We start from the raw sequence: 24,690 nt of genomic DNA, 5'->3' as shown, positions 1-24,690 counted from the left end.
AATACATGGACAGACTTAACCATAGTTTCAACTGGGAAGCATCTTAGACCAAGCTAAATCCAAAAATGTGAGGGAATTCTTGGAAGCTTGGTATTCGGACAAGGCAGCCATCAACAGGCACATAGAGATAAACAACATCTACATACTATTCAAAAGAGACAACAGAAAGGAAAGACCTAAGAAGACCTAAGTATCTAGTTCACATGTACTACAGGGTTTACTTTAGAAATCTGCAAATCTGTCACTTTTTATTGAATACATTTATATAATCCTAGCTCAGGTACACATTTTTTAAAAAAATTAGCACTATTTTTTACTTTTAATAGAGTGTTAGTTTTAACTAATACTGTATTAAAATTTATTGTACATGTTCTGGTTTAGGAAATGAATATGTTAAAATTAATGGGCTATAATTATGAGATATTTTTGCATGAATATGAAATTTGGTTCCTGAATGTATAAAAGCTATTCATGAGGGAATTAAACCAAGCATAAACTGAATTCTTAGTAAGTGATTAAACCTTGAGCAGGAAATAAGATAAGGATGTAGGATGTTCCCTTAACTGTTTAATGTCTTTATGAATAACTGTGTAAAAAATGCTTGTGGTGACATTAGACTATGTTGATTGGGAATGTGAATGTACATGTACAGTATTTTTGTATGCAGATGATGCCATATTGCTGGATGACAATCCAAATGATTTGCAGAAAATGTTGGATTATATAATGTAACAAAAATACAGATCTGAATATTAATTTAACTGAAAACAAGCTAGTTGTTTTTGACAGGGAAATACAGTGAAAAATGGGAGCAAGTGAATAATGTTTACCTTGTTAGGAAATAAGATGGAAAAAAAGAAGAAATGTTAAGATGTGCAAATACTGGTAGAAAGGTAGGGGATACCATGATAATAAGGCTACAGATGTAGGTAGTGTAATTAGAGAAAATCATGCTTGTTTGGCAGAGGTGCATTGACTGGGGACATAAATATACATCCATTTTTATATGCAAATGATGCCATGTTGTTGGCTGGGAACCAGAATGATTTGTAGCAAATATTAGATAGACTGTATGATGCAATGGACATATTATGCAAAAATCTAGTCATCTGAAGAAGGTTATAATGCTGGGAAAGGTGTAAGGAAAGAGAAGAGGATGACCAGCAGCAAAGTGGATGGATTCAATTACAGCAGCAATGGATGTACTCTCAGAAGACTTGAAGAACCTAGCTGGGGATAGATCATCATGGAGAAAATCTATCTATGTGGTTGCTAAGAGTCAAATCCAAGTTGATGGAACTTCATTAATGATGTAATGAAGAGTACATATCTGAAAATTAATTTATCAAAGACCAAAGTAGTATGTTTGACCGAGAAAACGGAGTGAATTATTGCTAATTATGCATGATTTTTTAAAAAAACTAAGCAAGTAAATTGATTTGTACATCTTGATAGAATGTTTACTAAAAATTGGAAAATTGAGACATTTTAAGATGTACAACTGCTGGTAGAAGGTAGTGGATAATATGCGTCTGAGGAATGAATGTTTGTGGAAAGAAGTGTACAGGTAGTCCTTGTTTACCAACTGCCTCGTTTAGCGACCATTCACAGTTATGTGATGAAAAAGTAACTTTGCTACCAATCCTCACATTTATGACCTTCAGAGGTTTGTAAAGCAAACGAAAGCTGAAGAAAGATTGTAAAATTATGTTTCACTTGGTGACCATTCCACTTAACGACTGTATTGCCAGTCCCAATTGTGATCACTAAATGAGGACTATCTGTAAATGGCTGTGTGTACATGTGTGCTTCTGCCCACTTTATTATATGGAAGTAAGCACTAGGTATGTCACAAGAAACATGGTAAGATGAATGTGGTGGGTTACTTAAGACATGCATGTGGCAAAACAAGAAAAGATGGGTGCTTAGTAAATATATAGTATGAAAGTGAGTGTTCATTATGAAAGAGCTACAGTATATTAAAATGGTTTCTTTGTATTGAGAACAAAGGAAGATTAAATTGCAAAACAAATGGATAAAAGAATGGTGAATGGGTTAAGAGAAAGTTGTGTTTGTATGGAGTTTATGAGTTCCTTAAAAAGAGAGTTTAAGGAACAAAAAGCAATGTATGAAACAGGGCTTTATAATTTTCATTATAAAACATCACTTTGTTAATAAACCTGAGATTCTTGCATCTTGGAGAAAGAAATGTAAAAATGTTTGATGAATCTGGGGAATAATGGAGGATGTGATTGAGTCATTTCTTTCACACCTGGAATAGTTCACACGAACAGAGTCTGCTTTGTGGCAATTCACTCCTACCTCACCAGGTAATTTCAGAGGCTAATGATGAAGCCTTTTGCTTCTGTTTTAATTTTTGAATTAACTTACAGAATATGGCGAAGAGAAAACTACACCCCCTATATGGCCTACCCATAGAGGCCTAGTTCTCGCATACTGCCAGTGGTATCTGCAGCAAACCTCAGTGACATCATCATGCAAATGCCCTCATTATGAACTTGTGTCCTGGTATCTGACACAACTATATAAGTCATGACATTTATGTGCTGATTCATCACACGTTTCAATATTAGTTTCCCTTATCCTCCCTGTAGATGCCTATGACTGCTAAGGTAGAGACTGGCTTATTTTGTCCTAATGTAATGTGTACCCCTAGTCATTCTATGTAGGGTCATGTGCAAGCCAAGCTGATATTATTTGTCTAAAAATCCTGTCTTAGTCTTATGTACCAATGACAACAGAAAGAAAAGGAACATAGTCACTGAGTAGGTATGAGCCAGAATAGCCTTCCCTAACCATAACTGTGTGTCCAGTACACTGAAGAACACAAGGTTGGGAAAGGTTGTTAGAAGCATTCCCCCACTCCAAATTCTCTACAGGAATCATTTTATTCTCATCATATATGTTCCTTTATTCAGTATTAGTACTGCAGGACCAAATACGAAGAGGCATACATGACAATCTTGATATCACAGAAAACATGGTAATTGCTATTTATAGAGCAAGTTCTATATGTTCCTAAAGAAGCTTCTGCTTTTGAAAAGCCACAGCAGTAAAATCATCTCTAAGCTGCAAATCCCATCTAGGAACCATAAAGTTGGATGTCAGAATCAAGTACTGCTCCAGAGCAGAGAATCCAAAACAGAGTTTTGCAAGGATCTGGCTGAAAGAGAAGTAGGGAAAGAGTTAAGATAAAGAATAATTCACAATGAATTCACAAGTTTGTGGCTAGATCTTACTTAGCTATAGCTGATCACAAAAAATATTTCTCTCTCCACTACTCAAGCATACATGCCTTTGATCTAACTGAAATCTCTCTCTCTCTTACATGCACATACACAATAAATTTGATCCTCATATGTGATAAGGAGATTTTCAGCCCTAATCCAGATTACCTCAAGTATCTGTTCATACTATTACATTTCAAAGAAATGAAACAAGGAATTTAGATCTGATTGCCTCTACATTTTTTTAAAAAGATCTTTATCTTTTCTGACCGTAAACCAGGGTAAGACTTAATTCATCTTGATGAGCAAGATTTGCCCATGTGATTCAGAAAGGAAGAACTGGGTTTTTTTGTTTTAAACATAGATAATTAACTATTTTTTCCTGTCTTCGTTCTTCATGTAACTGTATGAATGTAATGTATATTGGTATATCTTATGTTATGAAGGCTTTTCATTTTACAATAAATAAATGGCTTATTTTTCAGGACTTTATGATCTTCAGTCATATTCCAGGATGGGGAGTAGTCTGTATAATACAATACAATACACCCACTCTGCATCTTTCCCTTATTATAGTCTGTTTCTGCCTCAGACAATTTAATGCACCAGCAAGAACAGCAAACGGTGCTGGATTGATATCAGTGCTACCTCTCGGGTCTAAGATGGATTCTTGAAGCTTACATTCAGGCTGATACCTAATGATCTCCAACTGACTATGTGACAATCCATCCTACCTTGTTCTTCATCTGATTTCCCATATATCCTCATTTTGGAACTGCAGAAATAAAAAAACATCATGAACTAGTATCCAAGATTAAAACCCACGGTCCCTTTGTGCAATGTATATCTTTTGCCCTCCTGGCAATATTAACGAAAGAACAAGCTTGTCATTAAAAAAGAGAGAGAAATGAGAGAAATACAAAGCCTATTAACCAGTACTTGTAACACCGTGCAGAAAGATGCCATGACTTTCTCCTTCATATTGCTGGCATTGCAAACAGAATGGCAAGCGCTGCAATTTAATGCTCAAATGCTTGAAATGACTTCACTGAAATTGTGGTTCCTTGGAAGTCAACTATGATCAGCTGCAAATCAGGAAAGGGGAAATATTCCTCACCTAAGGACTTTTTGCTTTTAAGTCTTCTTTATGTGCTCTGCAAGAAGAAAATGCAAAACACAAAAAACTCCTAGGCTGATTCAAATCTGTAGAGGTGTTTAGAGGCAGCCTACTATATTTAACACAGCATATGCTTATTAAACTTTTGTTTCTAAATCTTTCTACTGCCAATTGGCTGTCTGTTTTGCTTCTGCAGTATGAATATCAATGGCTTCTTGAATTTCCTCTCATAGTAAATACGGTATCTGAGCCGAATTACCAGCCCTGCATTCTAACTTTTCCAAGGAATCATTCATGGAAAATTAGCAACATGTTAAGGGCAGAAAGTCATTTTTCCCCCACCAAACTTTGATATTAGCAATATCTCTTTATAAATATAAAAACTTCCAAGAATATAAGCATTATGAAGAGGGATCACTATGATGAATCCAAACATATACGTATATGATACATTCAAACATTACCTTTTTAATATTAATAAAACCAAGAATAAAGAACCTCTGCCATGAGACCCCTTTGGATTGCTTGCAACCCCCATTTTTCCTCCTTTTGCAACTAAACGTACCCCCCCCAAAAAACTTCCTATTTAGACCTATCACTTCTCAGTCTTTTACATAAGTGAAAGTGTAGAGTTTTACTCTGATCCTAATTGTACTGGTTTATTTGCTAAATTTGCATAACTTTTCCATAACATAGTTTTACTAGGCATTTCGCCAAATAAATACATAGTGCCTGATGAGTTTACCTAGTTGGGTAATAAAATGTCTGCAAGCAAACAACCAAGCTCAGAGAGCACCAAGAACTCCATAGATGGAATTTCCTAACACTTAATCAAAACCAACTTTGTTCTAGTTTAACACCATGAACCAAGCTAATATGACAACAAGGCTGGCCTTCCCTTAAGTTACTGCAAGCCACACTGTTCATGCAGCAAATCAGAAAAGATACTAGACTGTGCTCTGATCCACTGCTTAGAAAACAATCATTCACTATTTTTTTATTTTCTTTTTCTTGGAATGATGAATTGTGAATAAAGTCCCTGGAGTGTATCCAAACTGCTGTCTGTTTGCTACAGCAGCAGAAATTCCAGTTTGGGGATGGGTGGATGAGATGGCTGATATGGTTGCTGTAGCAATTAAGGTGATAGAAAGCAAAAGCTGATAGAGGAAGAAGAGAAGACATCTTGTGCCAATCCTGTCAGCAGGTATGGGCAATCTGGTGTCCTCCAGATTCTACGAATTACAACTCGCTTTGATCTTGGCAAATGGCAAAGGCTTGCAGGTGTCATAGTTCCAAAAATCTGGAGGAACCAGATTGCCTGAGCCTGCCTGCATGACATAAAAGATGTCAATTAATATTTGGAGTAATGAAGCCTTTGGACAATATCACCCACTTGATAACCCACAATCTCTCATCCCCATCTCTTGTGATAACAACTTCTAGGGCCACCTATATTAAGAGTTCATGGTGGTGGGAGGGGAGAGGGTGAACCCTCAAATAATCTATTATGGAGTACTCAGGGCTCAGTCCTCTTCCTCCTGCTGTTTAATATCTACACAAAGCTGCCAGTGAAGTAGCATCAATGTGTTGATGATACTTAGTTATATATTTCCACTCTAGGCTGGACAGGAGATGCAGTGGAGGTCTTGACCTAGTGCCTGGAGGCTGTTAGTAGAAACAGGCTTAGACTGAATTCCAGCAAGTGGCTATGGATCCAAAAGCCAGATGAATCCAGGGTTAAGCTCCACTGGAAGGAGTTGGCTCACAGTCTGGTGATCCTCCTGGAATCATAGCTCCTGCTTGAACAGTAAGTGAAGGTCATGACCAGAGAGCATTTGCACAATTACAACTTGTACACCAGTTGCAGATATTGTTGTGGCTGACCACTGCAACTTGCTCTGCATGGAGCTCCCATTGAACACTATCTGAAAGCTTGATCTGGTTTACTATATGACAGCCCAGGTTGTTAGGGACACACAAAGGTTCTCTCATGTAACACCATTACCACAGGAGCTGCGCTGGCTGCAAGTTAGCTTCTGGATGCAATTTAAGGTGCTAGTTGTCACCTTTGAGCACCTACATATTCTATCCCTCCAAGGCTGCCTTCTTTGAGTTAAATCTGCACAGTATGATCTGAGAGACAGGCCTTATGGAGGAGCCCATTACCAAAGGGATGTCATTTACAGGGACCCTGTACTTGAACTTCCTTAGTGACAGCCCCCTCTTCTGCAACAGCCTACCCTCCAACCATCTGGACCACCCCCTTCCTGTTACATGGCTCTTCAGGAAGGCATCTGGCGATGAATGAAGATCATGCTAACCCTGAATAGTGGCACTAGAAGTTTAATTCTGTCAATATGATTTTTAAAATATTAATCTTATTATGTTGTTATATTGTAAGCCTCTTGGAGTCATTGGAAATGGAGCAGCATATAATCCAAGACAATAAATATATAAACAGTTGAGGGACTCCAACCTCCAAAAAAGCACTTTGAAAGAATATTTGAAAGAGTTATGCAATAAGTTAAATATCATTAAGTTAGCTGGCAACAAAAGGCACCACTCGTATTTTATATAAGGATTGATACCACCATACTGTAATATCACTGCTGTATAGTGTTTCCTTGGGAAATTAAGAAATATTCTTTGCATGAGAGGTCATCTCTCCTGGAATCACTATCTGCAATTGATGCTAGTAATTCTGGAGATGTCCTAGAAGGAAGTAACTGTCAGCAATCAAACAAAGAGATGGCACACTGGGCTTCAGCTTTATCTAGGAAACACTCTCAACCTGTCTATCCTATCTCTACAGAAACTGAAGCACGAAGGCATTTCATTCATTTCGTTCATTTTAATTACTGTAACATATTTTTTTTCCTCTTCACTTTATCATCGCCATTTAATGTAGACTTTCTTTTTTTTTTTTGCATTTTACTCTTTTAACTAACTTTTTAATGATAATGCATGGAATTTCTATACCCAAAGAATCGTATGTGGAAATCGCCCAGAGGTTCCACACCTTTATTTTTTTTTGGAACTGCAACAATGCACGCAAGAGTAAACAAGAGATAAAATACATACATACCTTTTATATTCAACTTGCAATCTACAGAGGCTTCCCCCAAAGGGTTCACAGCTTTGCATGTATAGACACCACCATCAAAAGGGCTCGGCTTGCGGATTTCTAGACAGCAAATCCCCTGGTTCATGTGCACTAGATATCTAGGGTCTTCTTGAATCTCCTTTTGGTTTTTCATCCAGATCACTTTGGGCTGAAACCAAGTAAAGGGACTAAAGTGTACAAATATCTCAAAATGCAGTTCAGCAAGATAAGCTCCCCAGTAGTTAGCAATAAGCTGATAAACCATTTCTCTTCATTACTTTTCTATTCTTACCTCCCTTGTCTGTATTCAGTGAGGCTACTTTATACAAGTTATCTCCCTGTATGGCTGTTGATTGCAGCACTCATCCCCTATTTGCTGTGTAATAGCTACACACCTATCTGGATTCTACAACTACTGTAATTCTGGAGAAACTGCTAGGTATCCAGGGAGCCAGACATTTTTCTTTTACATGACTCTGCTAAATAAAACTTTAGAGGAATTGGTGGCTGGAGAGTAGAATGCATCTCTTTCAGTTTAGGTAAATATCGGCTTGAGGGTGGAATGGGAAGCCACACCATTGAGACAGATGCTCAAGGAATGTAACCTTTGCAAGATCTGATGTGAAGAATATGAGGATCTAATATGAGGATCAAAATATAGCTATTCATTAGATTTTGCATTTCCTGTTGTGATGCAGTTCTCAACTCAATAAAGTATTACCAAGAGGTATTGAAAAACATGTATTTTTATCAAAAATACTTAGAAACATATATTTGGGGAGAAAAAAATATTTTTAACTGTAAATTGTCATGAAAACCTTTATAAAAGAAAACACACCATTGTGGAAATATAGGTTAAATACATGACAAAGCATTATAGACCAGAAATAAGAGAGATGCTTATATAATTCTTTTTAAGGGCAAAAGGTATTAGTTATCTCAGTACACCACCCTTCCTATACCTGTTATGGTATCCTGTCTTGTTGCAGAAAACCACAGTTCAGTAAGCATCACACCCCACAACAGGACCCACCTTTGGGAAGCCTCGGACACAGCAGACGAGCTGGGCGCTATAGCCCTGGGTGGTGGTTCTGTCTATCAGTGGCTGAGTGAATTTGGGAGGTTCACAGAAATCTCGGCTACTGAACTTCTCTGGTTCGTACACAATTCCTACAAAAGCAGGGAGACCATATTTTGAGATTTTTGAACCAGAAAGTAGTTGAACAGAAAGTAGGGGCAGATAACCTTTCACTGAGGCTGAGGGTAACGATGGAAAAATGAGTGCAAATGATTTCATAAGGGAGGGGCCAGAATTTTTAAAGAATTGGAAGATTCTGCAGATGAATTTGGGGGTTCTTTTATTTAGAAGTGTGCATAGATAACCTTGAAAAAGGTATGCAGGAACAGTTGAGGCAAGAAAGAGACCACTCAGTCTTGGGAAAGAAGGTGTGAGAAAGGAATTCAAAATAATCATACCTTAAATCAGTTTAGTAGAAGACTGGGCAGTGTAATGGGTAGAAGGAATGACCTTGAGGAACAGGAGGAAGAGCCACTATGAAGACAATGGTCAGATAAAAGAAATCTGAGTCTAGGGCAGAACTGTAACCTGGGAAAGCGTCTCAGATAAGATAAAAGGAGGGTGGGGGGAAGTGCATTCAGACTTGCAAGATTGATGTCAGCTCTTTGAGGTAGACCAGACTAGGAAACCAAAGTCATGCAAGCTAATACTACTTTTATTAAAAGGTTATAGTAACAGAATCTTGCAAGTCTGAATGCAAATCTGCATTTTGGACCAGCTGTAACTTCCAAGTGGTCTTCAAGGGCACAGGCAGCTCCATGTAGAGCAAACTGCAGTAATCCAAATGGCAAGTGAGCAAGGTATGAGTGACTATGAGCAAAGTGTCCCGGTCCAGGAAAGAATGCAATTGGTGCACAAGATGAATCTGTGCAAAGTCCCCTCCCCAGACACAGCTGCCACATCTCCTTATTGAGCAGTAGCTGTGAGTCTAGGAGGACTCCCAAATTATGCATCAGCTCTGTCCAGGAGAGTGCCAGAGTCAAAGATGACATATCACCAGACCCTGGGGGGCCAAAACCCCAAAGCCACTCCATCTTACCAGGTTTGAATTGAAGCCTGTTCCTCCCCATCCAGACCCTCACAGCCTCCAAGCACTTGATCAGCATTGTGACAGCATCACCTGCCTGGCCAGGGCTGGAGATGTATAACTCAGTATCATCAGCGTACCATACCCATATTGGTGATTAACCTCACCCAGCCTTTTATGTAAATGTTAAAGAGGAGAGGAGATATATGATTACCGCAGCAAGACTTTTGTATGCACAATTTTGGAAAACCCAGACACTACCAACAATACAAGAATGGTTGCTAAAACTGATGGAAATGGCAGAAAATGATAAACTGACTTGTTTATTAAAAGAAAAATCAAATAATTATTACCTTAAGGAATGGAAACTATTGATGGACTATTTGCAAAATGCAGGCGGGGCGAAGCTTACATGGGGATTTGAAGATTAGATTATAAATGTAATGGGATATGTTTTGACAAAGAATTATTCCTATTTAATGCATTAAAAACTAGCACCTATGACACTCTTACTATTCTCAAGACCAGAGATAGATTGGAAGCTATCTATTTTTCATGCCTTTCTTCTTTTCCTTTACTTTATCTCACGTTTTCTTTTCCTTTTTCCTATAATTTGTATTTTTCATTTTCTTTTTCATTTCTGACTTTTAACCTTGTAATTTTAAAATTTCAATAAAATATTATTATAAAAAAAAAAAGAGGAGAGGAGAGAGACCTGAGCCCTGAGGATCCTGAATTACAACCTCTTCTCCTCCACCAACACTGACTGAAACCAGCCACTGACTGACATATGTGTGTCAGTCATTTCCAAAGGAGCTCCCAGCCAGATTCCAACTCTGAGCAAAGCTGAGTGACTTTGTCTAGTAGATGCTGTGAATATGCTTCACAGCAGCCCTGTAAGAGCCCCCTGACTTCTCCCTACTCAGGAGGGACCTGATCAGCTGAAGCAGGGCTGCTGGGCAGCCAACTGCAGATGCGATAAGGGCGGAGAGGTAAGCACACTTTGCCACCCTTATCACCACAAGGTAAGTCCTGAAGAGAAATCAGAGTATGCAAGGTAAGTCCTAATGACTTTCAAGATTCTGTTGTTACATGCTACAACAATAAATCAGCATTTCTGTAGTCCTTGTGCTGTCAGTTTCCTGACCTGACCTATCTTGAAGGGCTGATGTTTTAAGGCTTATGATCTTTTTGTTTTCCAGTTCAAAATAATAAGAAACTACTGCCAGTTCCCAGTAGTTGCTGTGAATATGCTGTGAAGAGTTGCTCTGGCAAAATGTGATGGCTTGATCTGAGATCTGGGAGCTTGAATAGGTTTGGGAGCCATTTACAGCCCTGGGGTTTCAGGTTGCCCACCCCTGTGATGAGGAAGGAGCCAGATCCTTATATTGTGGTACCATGCTTCTTCAGCCTTACCTGATTTTGTTATGTGCGTTACATCATTTGTGACAGCAGGCATTTCACTTAGGCCACAAGCATTTTCTGAGAAAACTCGGAAGGAGTAACTGTTGCCAATGATGAGATCAGATACTGTACAGTTGGTATGGTTGTAATGTTCCAAAACTGTGAACCATTGCTGAGAAGCAAGGCAGAAAGGCCCTTAAACATTAAAGCACCCAGTTCAGAGTATTTAACATTTTGCACAAAATAGTCATGCTTTTCGCGTGGCCTAAAAAAGGCAAGAGCAGTGATTTAGCCTTGATTCCCAAATTACATACACAGACTGAAAAGACTTAGCTGTCTCACATGTTACTAGGTAGAAGCATATATATGCTAACCATATGATATATACCTATGCTTTTATGTGAGATGGCACATCTCAGGACATACCCACAAATAGAAAGATAGCAAGGTATATTTCTACCAAACACTGAGTCACATGCCACAACCCCAGGCTTAAAGAAATAGCTGAGGAACCAAGTCTGTCAGAGGGATTTTGAATGGACAGCCAGCAACAACGTCTGTTAAAAAGGCAAACTATGTTCCCCTACTATTATTTCTGGAGGACTGAAGAAGGAAAGGTTCCCAGGGGAAAAATATCCTGGACTAAATATACATTGATTGATTGGTTAGCAGTTAAAAAAAAATCTGAACTATTTTTTTAAACATGATTTATCTTCATTTTCCACATAGAGGTACTGACCTAATTAATTGCATCTTTAAAAGATTAAAACAACTATTCCAGAGTTTTTCCATAATTTAATATTATTCTTTTTCTTTCTCCTAACCTCATTTCCACTCCCTAACCAGCTGGGGGCAAATTCTGTATAGATGGGAGTTAATTTTATGCCAAAGAGGATCTTAACAACTGATGGTAACAAAGGAAGACCAGTAACAAATTTCAAAAAAGGTATAATATTTGAATCAAATTATGTAATGAAAGGAGGGTATTAGAAATCCATCAGAAAAGTCTCTCTGGAAAAAAATATTCTAGAATCAGTATATGGTCCCTTCCCTTAGTCCCAGCCTATGCTAAATCAAGGCCTAAACAGATATGGCCTAAATAAAGAATATTTCTTTTTTAAATATAATTTTTAAGGGAGATTACAATTAGGAAAAATAAAAACTAATACAAACTACAAAAAAATATAAGAATAAAAAGAAAGAATAAAAAGTGTAGAAAAGGAAAAAAGAAGAAAAAGAAAAAAAATACTGTAAAGAAGTAACTTCCCTCTTCATCACAACAAGTATAAGCAATTTTAGTAACTAATCACCATCTCTTAAAATACAACAAATACTCTCTTCATCCCATATCTCATCTCTTAACTATAAACACAATTCAAAAGCCTCATCATTCGTTCCAGCAAAAGTCCAGTAAGGGTTACCAGAAATAACCTCATAATGAAAGAATATTTCTTGAAAGATAAATTGCATCTGTTGGCCCAGACTAGCTAGTAAATAATGCTCTAAGCTTTGGTTAAATCAAGGTAAAAATTGTAATAAGGCAAAATTGTCATAAAGGACACAGCAATAGGTTAGCTACATCCATTGAAGCGTATGCATTGACGATGGCTGTAGGACCACCACTGTCCTTGCAAGTTCTCCAGTTCCAGCTACCCCCTTCCCCACCCCACCCTTTTTTAAAAAAGGCTGTATTTCATCCACTCCATAATTCTTACTTTAGTCTTCATATCTGCTTTTTGGACTGTGTAGCCCTTGAGATCAGCATTGCCTTTATCTTGGGGTGGGCTCCACTCCAATGCCACATTAAAGCCCCAGACGTCTACCACCTTCAGATTCTCAGGAGAGCCTGGTCTCTCTAAAAAGAAGAGAGAGATACACAATATAATCACATTACTCTTGAAGCACAGGCTAATGCAAAAGAGGCACCAGAATACATAGCAAGACAAAATGCTATATCACACCATTGATTTCTCTAACCCAATACCAGGAATGCTGACTGGAAGCAGCTCTCAGGAGTTTCAGTTAAGAGTCTTTTCCAACCCTTTCTGAAGGTGCCAAAGATTAAACATGGAACTTTCTGCCTGCTTTAGCACTGATCGATAAACCATTTACTTTCCAGCAGAAACAAAACAAAATAATGGACAGGTAGTCCTCGATTAATGACGGTGATTGGGACCAGAGTTTCCATTGCTAAGCAATGCAGTCATAAAGCATAATAGAATGTGACCCCATCACTTAGCAATGGCAATCCTGGCACTCCCTGTTGCTGTCATTAAGTGAGGATCATAGGTCATTGAGTCCCAGGTGGTTTGCAAGCAGGCTGGCAGGCAGGCAAGTGGCTGCTGCCAGGTGGGAGAGGGTGTGCAGGTGGCCCATGAGGTGTGGTGTGAGCATGGCGGGGCTGGGGGTGACTGCTACCGAGTGGGGTGTGAGCGACTTACTGGCACAACTTGCAACTTTCCCTGCTGGCTTCCTCATTGACTTTGCTTGCAGGAAGCTGGCAGGGAAGGTTGCAAATAATGATCATGTGACCATGGAACGATGCAACCATCATAAGTGCAAGCTGGTTGCCAAGTGCCCAGATTGCGATCATGTGGCTGCAAGGGTGCTGGGACAACCAGAACTTCGAGGACATAACTTGGAATGGATGCTAAATGAGTGGTCATTAAATGAGGACCACCCGTAAGAATGTTTGAATACCTGCCTCATTCAAAATAAGACACCCTGTTAGCCCCATGTTCAACTACATTTTTTTGGTGTAGTTTTAATACTAGCAAAAACAGCTCCTAATCTTTCACATATAGAGCTTTCATTTAAAGAATTACACAGCAAAGTGAAGAATGTAAATAGAAGGAATAAAAATAGAAAGAATATAAATAGAAGGTCCAGTTAATCCCATGAAAAATTGTATTCCATGGATTCCCACTTTAGAGAAGTTTGCTTCAATAGAAGAAGCACCTATATCATTCAAACATTAAATAATTAATCAACCCCTATAGTTTCACTGTCCTTACCAATCACCTGGAGATCAAAGGTAGCCACATCTTCTAATTCATCTAAGATCTTAACACTTATTTGGTATTTTCCAGAATCCTTGCGTTGTGCTGCACGAATAAAGAATACAGAATCCTTCTCGGTGTTGCGTACAACCACTTGTTTGGGATCTAAAGGTTGGCCTTCTTTAGTCCAGGTCACTTGTGGCTTTGGCTTTCCCTAAGAAATGGACATGGAAAATAATGAATCAAATTAAAATTTATTCTATTTAACTCTCTGCTGAGGTTTACAGAGATTAATGTACTACAGCATCATGCAGCTTGTGGCTTTTCATGAGGATTCAGAGTAGGCCAGTGCTTACTAAAATACTGATGAGCAGGATACCTATGGCTGGGTTTCAAAGATTAAGCCAATCTACGTTTGATGACTAAAAATCTCATGGGGAAAAAGTTATTCACCATGATTGCACTGTAGCCAAATTCTACCCAAGAAACCATAGTTAATATGCTTTCATTCTCTGTGTATGATTTAGCTATAATATTAAATTGCATTTTCCATTATTCAGGAACACATTTTCCATAAGCTCATTCAGAGGAGGAACACTCACAGGAAGGCATTTATTTTATTTTTTTTACATTTTTTAATTTATATATCACATTTGTCACCGCCCATCTCATTAAAAGAAAAAAAAAAAAGACGACTCTGGGCAGTACAGAGAAGCTAAAATCAGTTAAAAATACAATATAAAATAGACCTAAATAAACAAGAAATAAATATAGTCCATGAGTTGATGTTAATTGGCAAGTAGATCAGGGAGCATCATCAGGGTGCCAGCCATTCCCAAGGTTGATTAAAATTCTTGTTGTCCCACGCAAGCTGGCAGAGCCAAGTCTTTAGCCATTTCTGGAAAGCTGGGAGGGTAGGGGCCCACCTCACTTTTGGGGGGAGAATATTCCAAAGGGTGGGGGCAACAGCAGAGGAGGCTCTCGTCCTGGGTCCTGCCAGCTGACATTCTCTCGCTGACAGGGTCTGCAACATGTCCTCTCTGCCTGACAAATTGATGTGATGGGGGTGAGACAGTCCCTCAGGTAACCTGGACCCATGCCTTGTAGGGCTTTAAAGGTAATAACCAACACCTTGAATTGGACCCAGAAGCAAACTGGGACTCAATGCAGCTCCCGCAGTAAAGGTGTTATATGTGCCCATCTCGGGGCACCCAAGATTGTCCACGTGGCTGCATTTTGAACCACCTGTAGCTTCCGGATAGTCTTCAAGGATAGCCCCATGTAGAGTGTATTGCAGTAATATAACCAAGAGATGGCCAGGGCATGAGTGAGTGACTGGGGAGCCTCCTAATCCAGGAAAGTGCATAACTGGCACACCACACAAAGCTGGGCAAAGGCCTTCTTGGCTATGAGCAGGAGTCATGAGTCCAGGAGGACCCAGGACTGTCTGGGGCAGTGCAACTCCCTTCAAAACCAAAGATGGTAAATCCTTGGATACAGAGGGGCCTCCAATCCACAGCTACTCCATCTTACCAGGGTTCAACTGAAGCCTGTTGCACCCCATCCAGACCCGCACAGCCTCCAGGCACCCCAAAAGGGTGGTCATGGCATCACTTACCTTACCCAGGATGGAGATGTATAACTGGGAATCATCTGCATATTGATGATATGGTGGTGGATGATCTCACCCAGTGGTTTCATGTAGATGTTAAAAAGGAGTGGAGAGAGTACCAAACCCTGAGGCACCCCACAATGGAGGGCCTGTGGGCTGGACCTCTCACTCCCAATCAACACTGATTGGGATCAACCTTGGAGGAAGGAAGAGAACCAGAGCAAAACTGTGCTGCCCACTCCCACCTCTCCAAGTCGACCCAAAAGGATACCATGGTTGATGGTATCAAAAGCTGATGAGAGGTCAAGAAGAACAAGGATGGATGCACTACCCCCATCCCATTCCTACCAGAGATCATCCATGAGTGCGACCAATGGCATTTCCATTCCACATCCAGGCCTAAAACCTGACTGAAAAGGGTCAAGATAATCCATTTCCTCCAGGATCCTCTGGAACTGCAACACCACTACCTTCTCAACCACCTTCCCTAAGAAGGGGAGGTGGGAGACTGGACGAAAATTGTGATGGTTTCTTGAGGAGGGGATGTACCAGTGCCTCTGTAAAGGCAACTGGGAACACTCCTTCCCTCAAGGATGATTTTAGAATTACCTAAGTCTTGAATTTCTTAAGCAAGAATATTTCCATTTCTACAATGTCAGTAGTTCTTGAGCTGTTATCAGTTCATAGCCATTGTTTTTGTTTAAATGTTTCTGTATGTGAGTCAGGAGATGGGGGGAGGGATACCTCTTCAGATGAGTAAAAAGCTGCCTCTACTGCAGAATGCAGCACGAAGAATACAGAAATGATGTAACATCAATTTTACAGAAAAAGCATTACCTTCCAAAACATTTCTGGTGATTTAAAGCCACTAAATGGCTCGGGACCCTAATATTTGAGGGAGTACCTGTCCCTGTCTATCCCTGCCCAACATTAAGATACATCAATGCAGTTCTCCTTATATCCCAGCATTGAGAGTGGGACATTAGGTAGAATTGCAAAAAAAGTTGTTTGGGCTGTGAGGCATCAGATATTTAATACGCTTTCCTGGGAGGTCTGGCTAATGGTGCCAACATTAGATTTGGTTTGGTGACAAATTAAGGCCTGGCCATTGAGCTTTAGTGATTATGAAACAGTTGTATTTTGTTTGCTGGGGTTTTTAATACTTTATTATTGTTTTATGTTGAACTCTCATCTACTTTGTTAGGTAGAAGATTTAATAACACCCATTTTGATGAACATATTTGCTGTTTTGATTCTAGAACCACCAAAATGTTTGGTTTGGTTTTGATTGTGCATTTTACATTGATATATGTAGTGGGTTAATTTTACCTCTTTTATTGCTCTTTCCTGATTGCTTGGATGATTTGTATGTTTCTTTTTGCTAGCTAAGCAGCCTGATACTACTTAGATGTTATAGCTATATTTTATGTATTAATTTATACAGCCTATCAAGAGACTTCTGCGGATTTGCTTACTATCTGCAAATAAATGATATACTCTGAATCATGTTATACATTGATAATAATGGTAACAGATTGTAATAAAGTTGTGTAATCTGTTTTCTTGACTGTATCCTGCTCTGAGATCTAGGTATAACTAAATTAAATAATGGAAAAAATATGTTTCCCTAAAATTCCTGGGTTCTAAACTATAAACAACAACACCAACAACAAAATAAAGGTTAGCTAATATTACTAGAAACGTGAGTCCAATGCAATTGGAGATGCAGCTGCTCTTTGAAGGGAGGGGTCTAGATCCATGGTAGATTCAGTCTACAAATATCCAAGAACCAAGGAAATGCATGGAGTGCTGCGCCCTTTCCAAAGCCTCTCTATGCTAATCCACCTGGCTTCCTGTTTTTGGCAGAGAACTATTCTAGACTCTGGGCTACAACCTTCTACTCATTGCTGGATTGAAGAATACTGCATGTGCTTTCTGAATGCAGATGGCAACCTCCTTTTAACAAGAGATAATCTGTTAGGTAAAAGAGGATCCAGTGAGAAAATGTCAGTATTCAGCAATCAGCTGTTAAGAAATGAAGGCTTTTACATGACTAGCAACATACAAATGAAATGCTTTTATGAACCCAAAACTTGTCAGTTATTCAGACCTTGCCTTAAGGTTTCATGGCTTGTGTAGCATTCTGTCTGTAGACCTAACTTGCTCCCCTGAACCCCATCATTTCCTTTTGTCTAAACCCATTAGTTTTTCCTCTCCCTCATCTGCTCATCTTCAAGGGCAGTTAGACTTCTTTCAACACTAAAATTGAGTCAACTCCTCCTCCACTAATTCTGTTTTGCCCAGTGAAATTCCATTTACTAAATTTCAGTGTATATGATGCTGCTATCCGTTTACATTTGTCTCTTCAGTAATGTTCATGTGATTAAAGTGCTAGACTAGGAGCAGGAAGACCCAGGTTCTCAAACCATCGCCAACCATAGAAGCTCACCTGGGTGACTTTGAGCTTCTCACTCTCTCTCTGTCCCAAATACCTCATAGTGTTCTGGGGAAAACAGCAGGAAATGCTATGTATGCTGCCTTGTGCTCCAGAATAAAAGGCAAGATTCAAAAACTTTTCCTCAGACAAGGCCAAAAAAGCAGTGATAATTACAAAGGGATTGTAATTCACATACCCGGAATGGAATCAAGAGATTTATCACATCCCCCACGGTCCTCAGGTACAATTCTCTCAAGTAGCGTGGAAGTCGGATCTTGGGCTCCTCTGGACAAAGCAAAATTACACCAATACGTTACTAATTCTGTAGGACTCTGTTGTGGGAACAACACTTTTGTACAACTTTACTTGGCCCAATAAAGATACTCCCTCTTTTGATTTTGGATTTTTTCCCTTATGATCAACACAGCTACTATTGCTTTTCATTAAAATAGGTACCTTCATGAGTTGCACTCAAGGAAAATTCTATGGCCTTTCACATTTTTTAAACAAAAAATAGAGATGATTACTCAGTATTGATGAAACTGGAATTTGTGATTCAATTTGAATTGTTGAGTCAACTTGATTTAATTTGACCCATGATTTTCCTCAGATCTTTTAAATTCAGTATTGTAGTCCAAATTATAAAAATTGACCTAATGCACAAAAGTCTGCCAAATCTTCAAGCTGGTACAAAGATGCCTGATTCAATGCACCAAGTTGATCCAAAGATTTGATTTGAAGGGGTGATTTGACTGAAATGTCTTCAAACTGAATCTCTAGATTGAAGCTTCCCACAGATGTAGAGAAAAGCCTCTTTTTTGGGTGGGGGGACACTATTTAGAATGAAGGAAAATCTGGACATTTAAGTCAAGCTACGCTATAAGATTTCTTCTGAGTCTCAAGTCCCTTAATCTCTAAAAAAAAAATATGTCAGTCATCTCACGTCTGCACTGACTTTCTATTCTTTTTCAGGCCCAATTCTAAGTCCAGGTTTTGACCTACCAGACTTGGTCTGTAGGTAGCTAAATGTAGGTAGTTCTTGGAAATACTTACTCAAGTGCCCCTCATTCAAGGTTCATAGAGAGGGGTATCCCTCCCCCTTTATGAGAGCAATCTGGCAGCCACAGTGCTGCCAATGTGTTTGAATTATATTAGCATTTCATTTTGAATTTATTTTGTCTATTTGTGCTCAGTTAATATAGTCCTGCAGTTTAATTCTCTAGTTCGGGTCTTGGATACTGCAGGACTGTCTTCTTCAAGGGGTTTCTGCCTATGCGATAAGATCTAGTGGGGAAAAGAACATTCAAGTCCCATCCTTGTGGTCTTGCAGTCATCAGGGGCCCCAATGGCATGGCTTTTTTTGCAGTTGTTCCTCTCCTTTGGAATAGTGTTTCATGTGAGTCACCTCAACCTCACTGGCATTCTGGAAAGCCACCAAGGCCTTGTGGTCCTAGAAAGCCTGTAGTGGGTCCCCTCCCTGCAAATGTTGCTGCTAGGATTGTTTTCAGTGGCTGAGAAATGGATGGAAGTTGGGTCTGGGAGGTTGGTTACTTCTTTTCCTAATTCTTTCTATTTTACTCTCATACCATTTGTAAACTGTTCAGAGCTTTTCTGGAATCAAGTGGCATATAAATTGCAGAAATAAATACTTAGTTTTTTGCATTTGTAGTTGATTTTACATTGCATGCTTACTGTGGGATTGTTACATTTTTAAATTGCCCATCAGCATTAGTTGTTTTTTTTAATTACCATATTAAACTGTGAAATAACACACACACACACACAAAAACCCCACTTTAGGTACATTTAATAAATACAATAAATAAATAACCTGGCTACAGAAGAGTCTGGAATCATAAGAGAGCAAGAAAATGACACCCAAATGTGACTATGGTCACTATAATCTGGGCTCTTACCTTATTTATTCCTATGAAACATTAATACTATTAGTGTCAAAATATGAGTTACATCTATTATATTACATTGAACAGTGCCCACATTATTTTTGTAAAATGGCATGAAATTGAACGCTGTCCATAAAGCTTCAAATATAGATTGTAAAAAATAGGAATAGCACATTTGCTCACATTAGGACTTGTTAAAATGGTCCATCTGCTCAGCTCTGACAATATAAATGCCAATGTTTTAATACTGCCGATGTTTTAAGCGGAATTCTAAATTACATTCTTTCAGATCCAGATTCCAGCACTGCAGACAAAGAATAGTTGCCAACAAAATGGTAATCCATCTGTCTCAACAGTTGTAGCATCTCTCATTGCTTTCACATTATACCTGCTTTATTGTGTACCATTGTCTGGACCTTTTAGTGCTTGCAGACTATTTTAAGTGACTGGCCTTTGGTTGTAATAAAGAATTAATTCATCCATTCTTGTGCTGGTAATCTGTGACAGATCTCTTGGCTTCTTAAAAATTTAAATGCATCACTAAGGATTGCTAGTGTGAGCGCAACAGTGACAGACATGGAAAAAGGTGTGGGGTGTTTTTGCTTTTCATTCCATATCATTTTTTTTTATTCAACTCAATGGGAAGAATGACTTTCTCAATGGATCAAAAGGCAGCTTGATTGGAAAAATTGTGGCACCTTTCCTCTCCCAAACTCTACCCTTGTAAACAAACCCTCCTGCAGTTACACTTCAAAAAAAACCAAACACCTCATCAAGGAATCAAACCCAGATGTTCTCCCAATAACCTATGTTTTAGCCATTTATAGTTTAGCCATTCATGGTTTCAATCCTGCTCTAATTGCTAAACTAATTCCTTTGAATAATTAATGGTAGTGCATATATACAGTTACAGATACATACCAAGAATTTCTCTGATGAGAACTGGCTGGTCCAGAAATGCTGGTTGACTAATTGCATTACCTTTCACAGCTTTCACACGAATATGAAGTTTTTCTCCAGATATTAAACTGCGGATTATGTAACGAATGGAAAGGAAGGGTTTATTGTTGGCTGTCACCCATTCTGTTGCTAGAACAAAAATGTGGAAAAAGATCAGAAGCAAGCAATTCTGTAGCAAAGAACTAATATAAAAACCTGTTCAGGAACAATGAGACCTTTATTTAAACTTTAAATACTTATCTTCCAAGAGGTAGCCTTCTGAAATCTGGTGCTCTTCAGAGGTATTTGACATGGATGCCTGGGGATAATGGAAGCTGTAGTCTAACAGAACTGGAAGTCACCAGGTTTGGAAATACTGAGAAAATCCACTCAGTTTACTTAAAAATGAGATTTGAAAAAGACTGCTGAGCACAGAAGATGTTTTTGACTAAGTATAGAGGAGATTGGGCTCTTTGAAATTATTTGTCACATGGAAGTTCAAAGTCATGTTGTCTAATAAACCTGTTTACTTCTGACCAAATATACATTTTAATTGGTTAGATTTATAAATAGATATATCCCAGCCTTCCCCACATAGCAATCCCTGTTACAATTATTCCCCACAACAACCCTGTGACATCAAATGGCTGAGAAAGAGTGACGGGTCCAAAATTACACAGTGAGCTTCGACAGCCAAGGGTGAACTTGAACCAGGGTGTCCTCAGTCTTTGTCCAACACCTTAACCACTGCACTGCACAGAATCTTAGCTCTCATATTTTGTTCTGTTTTGTTTCTATTGTCTCACTTCCTTATTGTTACCATGAAAACTTTTATGTGTATTTACACCTTCTTTTGCAGACATTTCTATCATGCTGATAAAAAAATGTTGCTTGGTTCAAGGTTAACAGTTTCTAACCAATTAGAAATATAATCAGGAAGCAAATATACAACCCATTGATAATAGGCCTCCAAACATATCAAGCAGCTATGCAATACAGTAATATATTCATACAAGCTGAAACTGGGTGAAATGAAATATTCCACAAACAATTTGGAGCACAGAAACTAATCTGCAAGCAAAACTAACAGCTAAATTCAAAATAATATATTTATGAGAAGTTATTCATCCTCCTGTATTTCTAACACCCTAGCTAATCAATCTATGTAAGCCATCTGCTCTTCAAAATGCAAAAGGAGAATAATCAACTATTTCATCAATGCTATATGAATTTAGCAGATTTCACTCAGACAATCCTTATAAAAAGAAAAAAACTATCAGCTATGATGGAATCAATCTATCAATAACTTTCTGTGTGCAGCTGCTTATAAATGAAATGTCCTAATCCAGGTTTTCCAAAGCAGATTTCATGAATTTTACTGCACGTTTCTTTTTTCATAATATAAATACTTCTCTGTTGTGCTTCTGTAACTCTTGCTCCCCTGAGAAGATCTTGACAAGAGCATATCTGAGCTGAACATCCTTGGATGATCATTAGAGGGCAGCAACAAACACTCACTCTTTGCCACTCACCGGTGGTAATCTGGGTTTTTGCAGGCCAGATATGGTATGCCTAGGAGGGACGTTATTGGCAGCTTCCATTATACGACGTCTAACATTCCTATGTAAGGGTTTGTTACAAAAATTCTATTTGGAAAGGGGGCATAATGATGCTCCACTGATGTAACAAAAATGCAGCAGATAACCAAGATTTGTATTTCCTGGTGTCTCTTATTTGAGTAATTGCACAGTTGAGAGGATTTTCGCACAACATTCCTTGCCCCGGTGTGCAACTTCTATTGCTTAGCAGTTGGACAGAAGCACTTCAACACTTGCAGAGTAGAACTGAGCTCTGTGAAATATCCTCCCACCTTACAGCTCTTCAAGAGAACGTCTCATATCAAATTCTAGAGTTTATAGTCTTATAATATGGTCCTTCTAGCATATCTGCTACATAGCATCAAGGAGCAAGTATATAAATTGGTGATCGGGTGTGCTAAGTGCTAGCAGGAGTACCCATTACTTTTTTTTTTTTTTTTGCACAACGGAGCAACAGTTTTCAGAATTTCAATGAACATTATATGAAAACTCTCTCTCTGCCATCCCATTCCCTTTGACTGTGGCTGCAACTATTAAGAGGAGAAGCAATACACTGCATACTATTTGATACACTAATGCATGCGGTTTTTCATGCTTGCAAGGGAATAAAACCCAAACCTACCTCCATCCTTGCAGTACTCCACTACATATCCATCCAGACCAGAAGGGCCCACATTTTCAGGAGCATCCCATGTTAGTGTCACAGAGCTGTCATTTACATCCTCCACTGCCAGATTCAGTGGTGCACTGAAAGATGCTGGCATTACAAATATAAAAGCATTCATAAATCATTTTCCACCCCTACCAGAGCAACCTTTATGCTATGCTAACTCACAGTTCTCCCTGAAAAGCTTAGCTAGACAATCTAAGAATATTTGCTGGTTACCATGAACACATGTACCACCTCCTTACCTGTTGCACAGAACTTTTAACTACGGTCAGTGTCTCAGGTGAATTTACGAGTAGAGAATTGCACCATGGACTAATTTCTGTGGATTCCAACTGGCAAACGACTCAGACATTCTAGGGGCCCTTGCGAGCACATATCCTATGCATGGGGATTTCCATATAACCAGACACTCTGGTTGTGCTGAGTTTCCCGCTCGGTGAAAGCTCTATGTATATAGTTAAAACTTTCTGTAAGAACAGACCCTTTCTCATATTCAGCTGTACATCCAGTTATTTCAGAGCCACACTCAAGGCAGACGTCGATATCTGTGATTAAGAGTGGCTGCTGTACACACATTTTATTTAATGAGAGCTGTGCATTCCCTAGATCAGTCCTCCCCAGCCTGATGGGTTCTAGATGTTTTGGTGTAGCCACCTCTAGAATTTCCAAGTATGCTCAATACAAAATCTAAAAGCTGTAGTTTTAAACCAACTGCAGAGTTCAAGGATGGGACAGGCTGATGGATATCAAAGACCTGACAAGCACTAGTTTGGGCTCACATGTTGCACTAAGATCATGGGCGTCTGCGGGTGAAGGAGGAGCAAATGACACGTACCCGATGACATACTCAAACAAATGCCACGAATTATGTGCTGGTGTCAGATGTCTTAACATAAGCATCTCCTTGCAGCATTTGTGTGCCTGTGTCATTGTGCACTTTGTCATCGTTTTGGTGTCATTCCACTACAATGCTTATCCTTTCCAGCCAGCTTCAGGGGAGTTGTAGTCTAGCACAACCCTTTTGCTGGAGAAGACAATGATTTAAAAAAAAAAAAAAAAGGGTCACCAGCATCACAAGAAATGATCGGAATATGAGCGTTTTAAATTAAAGCACTGGTTTTCTTCCTGGAACTCGAGTGGGATAATGCCCCCCTATTCACCCGCCACGCCATGCCATCATCGCATCACCTGGCTGGCCTAGAGGAAAGAGGACCACGCAGTCCTCCTCCCCGCCTCTTCATTTCACCGCCTCCCGTCCGCCGCCCTCACCTTCTTCGGGCTTCTGCGAAGCTGCCTCGACGCTTCTTGCTCCGGCCAGGTCAGGCACCGGGGGTTCCGCCGGAGCGGGTGGGCCTGCGGGCAGGGCGGCCTCTGGAGCCGCTTCGAGGTCAGACATCGGCGGGCGGAGGGGTTCCGTCCGCCGAGGGCATCAGCCGGCCGTCTCCCGCCTGTGGAAGCGAGCTCCTGTGGACGTTCTCCCTGTTGCTTCTACCGGAGGAGGCCGGTTTATAGGTCCAGGAGTCGCCCTGCGGACCGCCCCCTCCTCGCTCGCGG

General features: G+C 39.5%; 1 protein-coding gene across 2 annotated transcripts; it reads right to left on the bottom strand.

Moving 5' to 3' along the window:
- Window positions 1-2,872: 2,872 nt before the first annotated feature.
- On the bottom strand, window positions 2,873-24,545 carry MYBPH (myosin binding protein H). 2 transcript variants are annotated; one of them, XM_025166927.2, is made up of 11 exons: window positions 24,406-24,545; window positions 23,089-23,223; window positions 20,851-21,018; window positions 18,222-18,310; window positions 13,992-14,190; window positions 12,693-12,832; window positions 10,990-11,149; window positions 8,502-8,638; window positions 7,451-7,637; window positions 3,983-4,023; window positions 2,873-3,184 (listed from the first exon to the last, which is right to left on the bottom strand). In XM_025166927.2, exons 1-10 carry the CDS (start codon window positions 24,530-24,532, stop codon window positions 4,013-4,015), a joined length of 1,353 nt encoding a protein of 450 aa, XP_025022695.2. In that variant the 5' UTR covers window positions 24,533-24,545; the 3' UTR covers window positions 2,873-3,184; window positions 3,983-4,012. The 2 variants fall into 2 exon arrangements, with proteins under 2 accessions (XP_025022695.2, XP_025022696.2); XM_025166928.2 differs by having other exon boundaries at window positions 2,873-3,180.
- Between the last annotated feature and the right edge of the window lie 145 nt (window positions 24,546-24,690).

This window comes from Python bivittatus, unplaced genomic scaffold, assembly GCF_059951505.1.
Source record: "Python bivittatus isolate LINGU-HERP-01145 unplaced genomic scaffold, Pbiv_v1 ctg000700_np1212, whole genome shotgun sequence".
Taxonomy (NCBI): Eukaryota; Metazoa; Chordata; class Lepidosauria; order Squamata; family Pythonidae; genus Python; species Python bivittatus.
This window is presented reverse-complemented; position numbering and strand designations above follow the sequence as displayed.

What these genes read in the sequence shown, in the direction of transcription:
- MYBPH (XM_025166927.2), bottom strand. Translation starts at nt 24,532, where the DNA reads ATGTCTGACCTCGAAGCGGCTCCAGAGGCCGCCCTGCCCGCAGGCCCA. An exon ending in TTCGCAGAAGCCCGAAGAAG is followed by an intron (nt 23,224 to 24,405) that starts GTGAGGGCGGCG and finishes TTGTAATGCCAG; the next exon opens with CATCTTTCAGTGCACCACTG. An exon ending in AAGCAGATATGAAGACTAAA is followed by an intron (nt 11,150 to 12,692) that starts GTAAGAATTATG and finishes CTTGCTTCTCAG; the next exon opens with CAATGGTTCACAGTTTTGGA.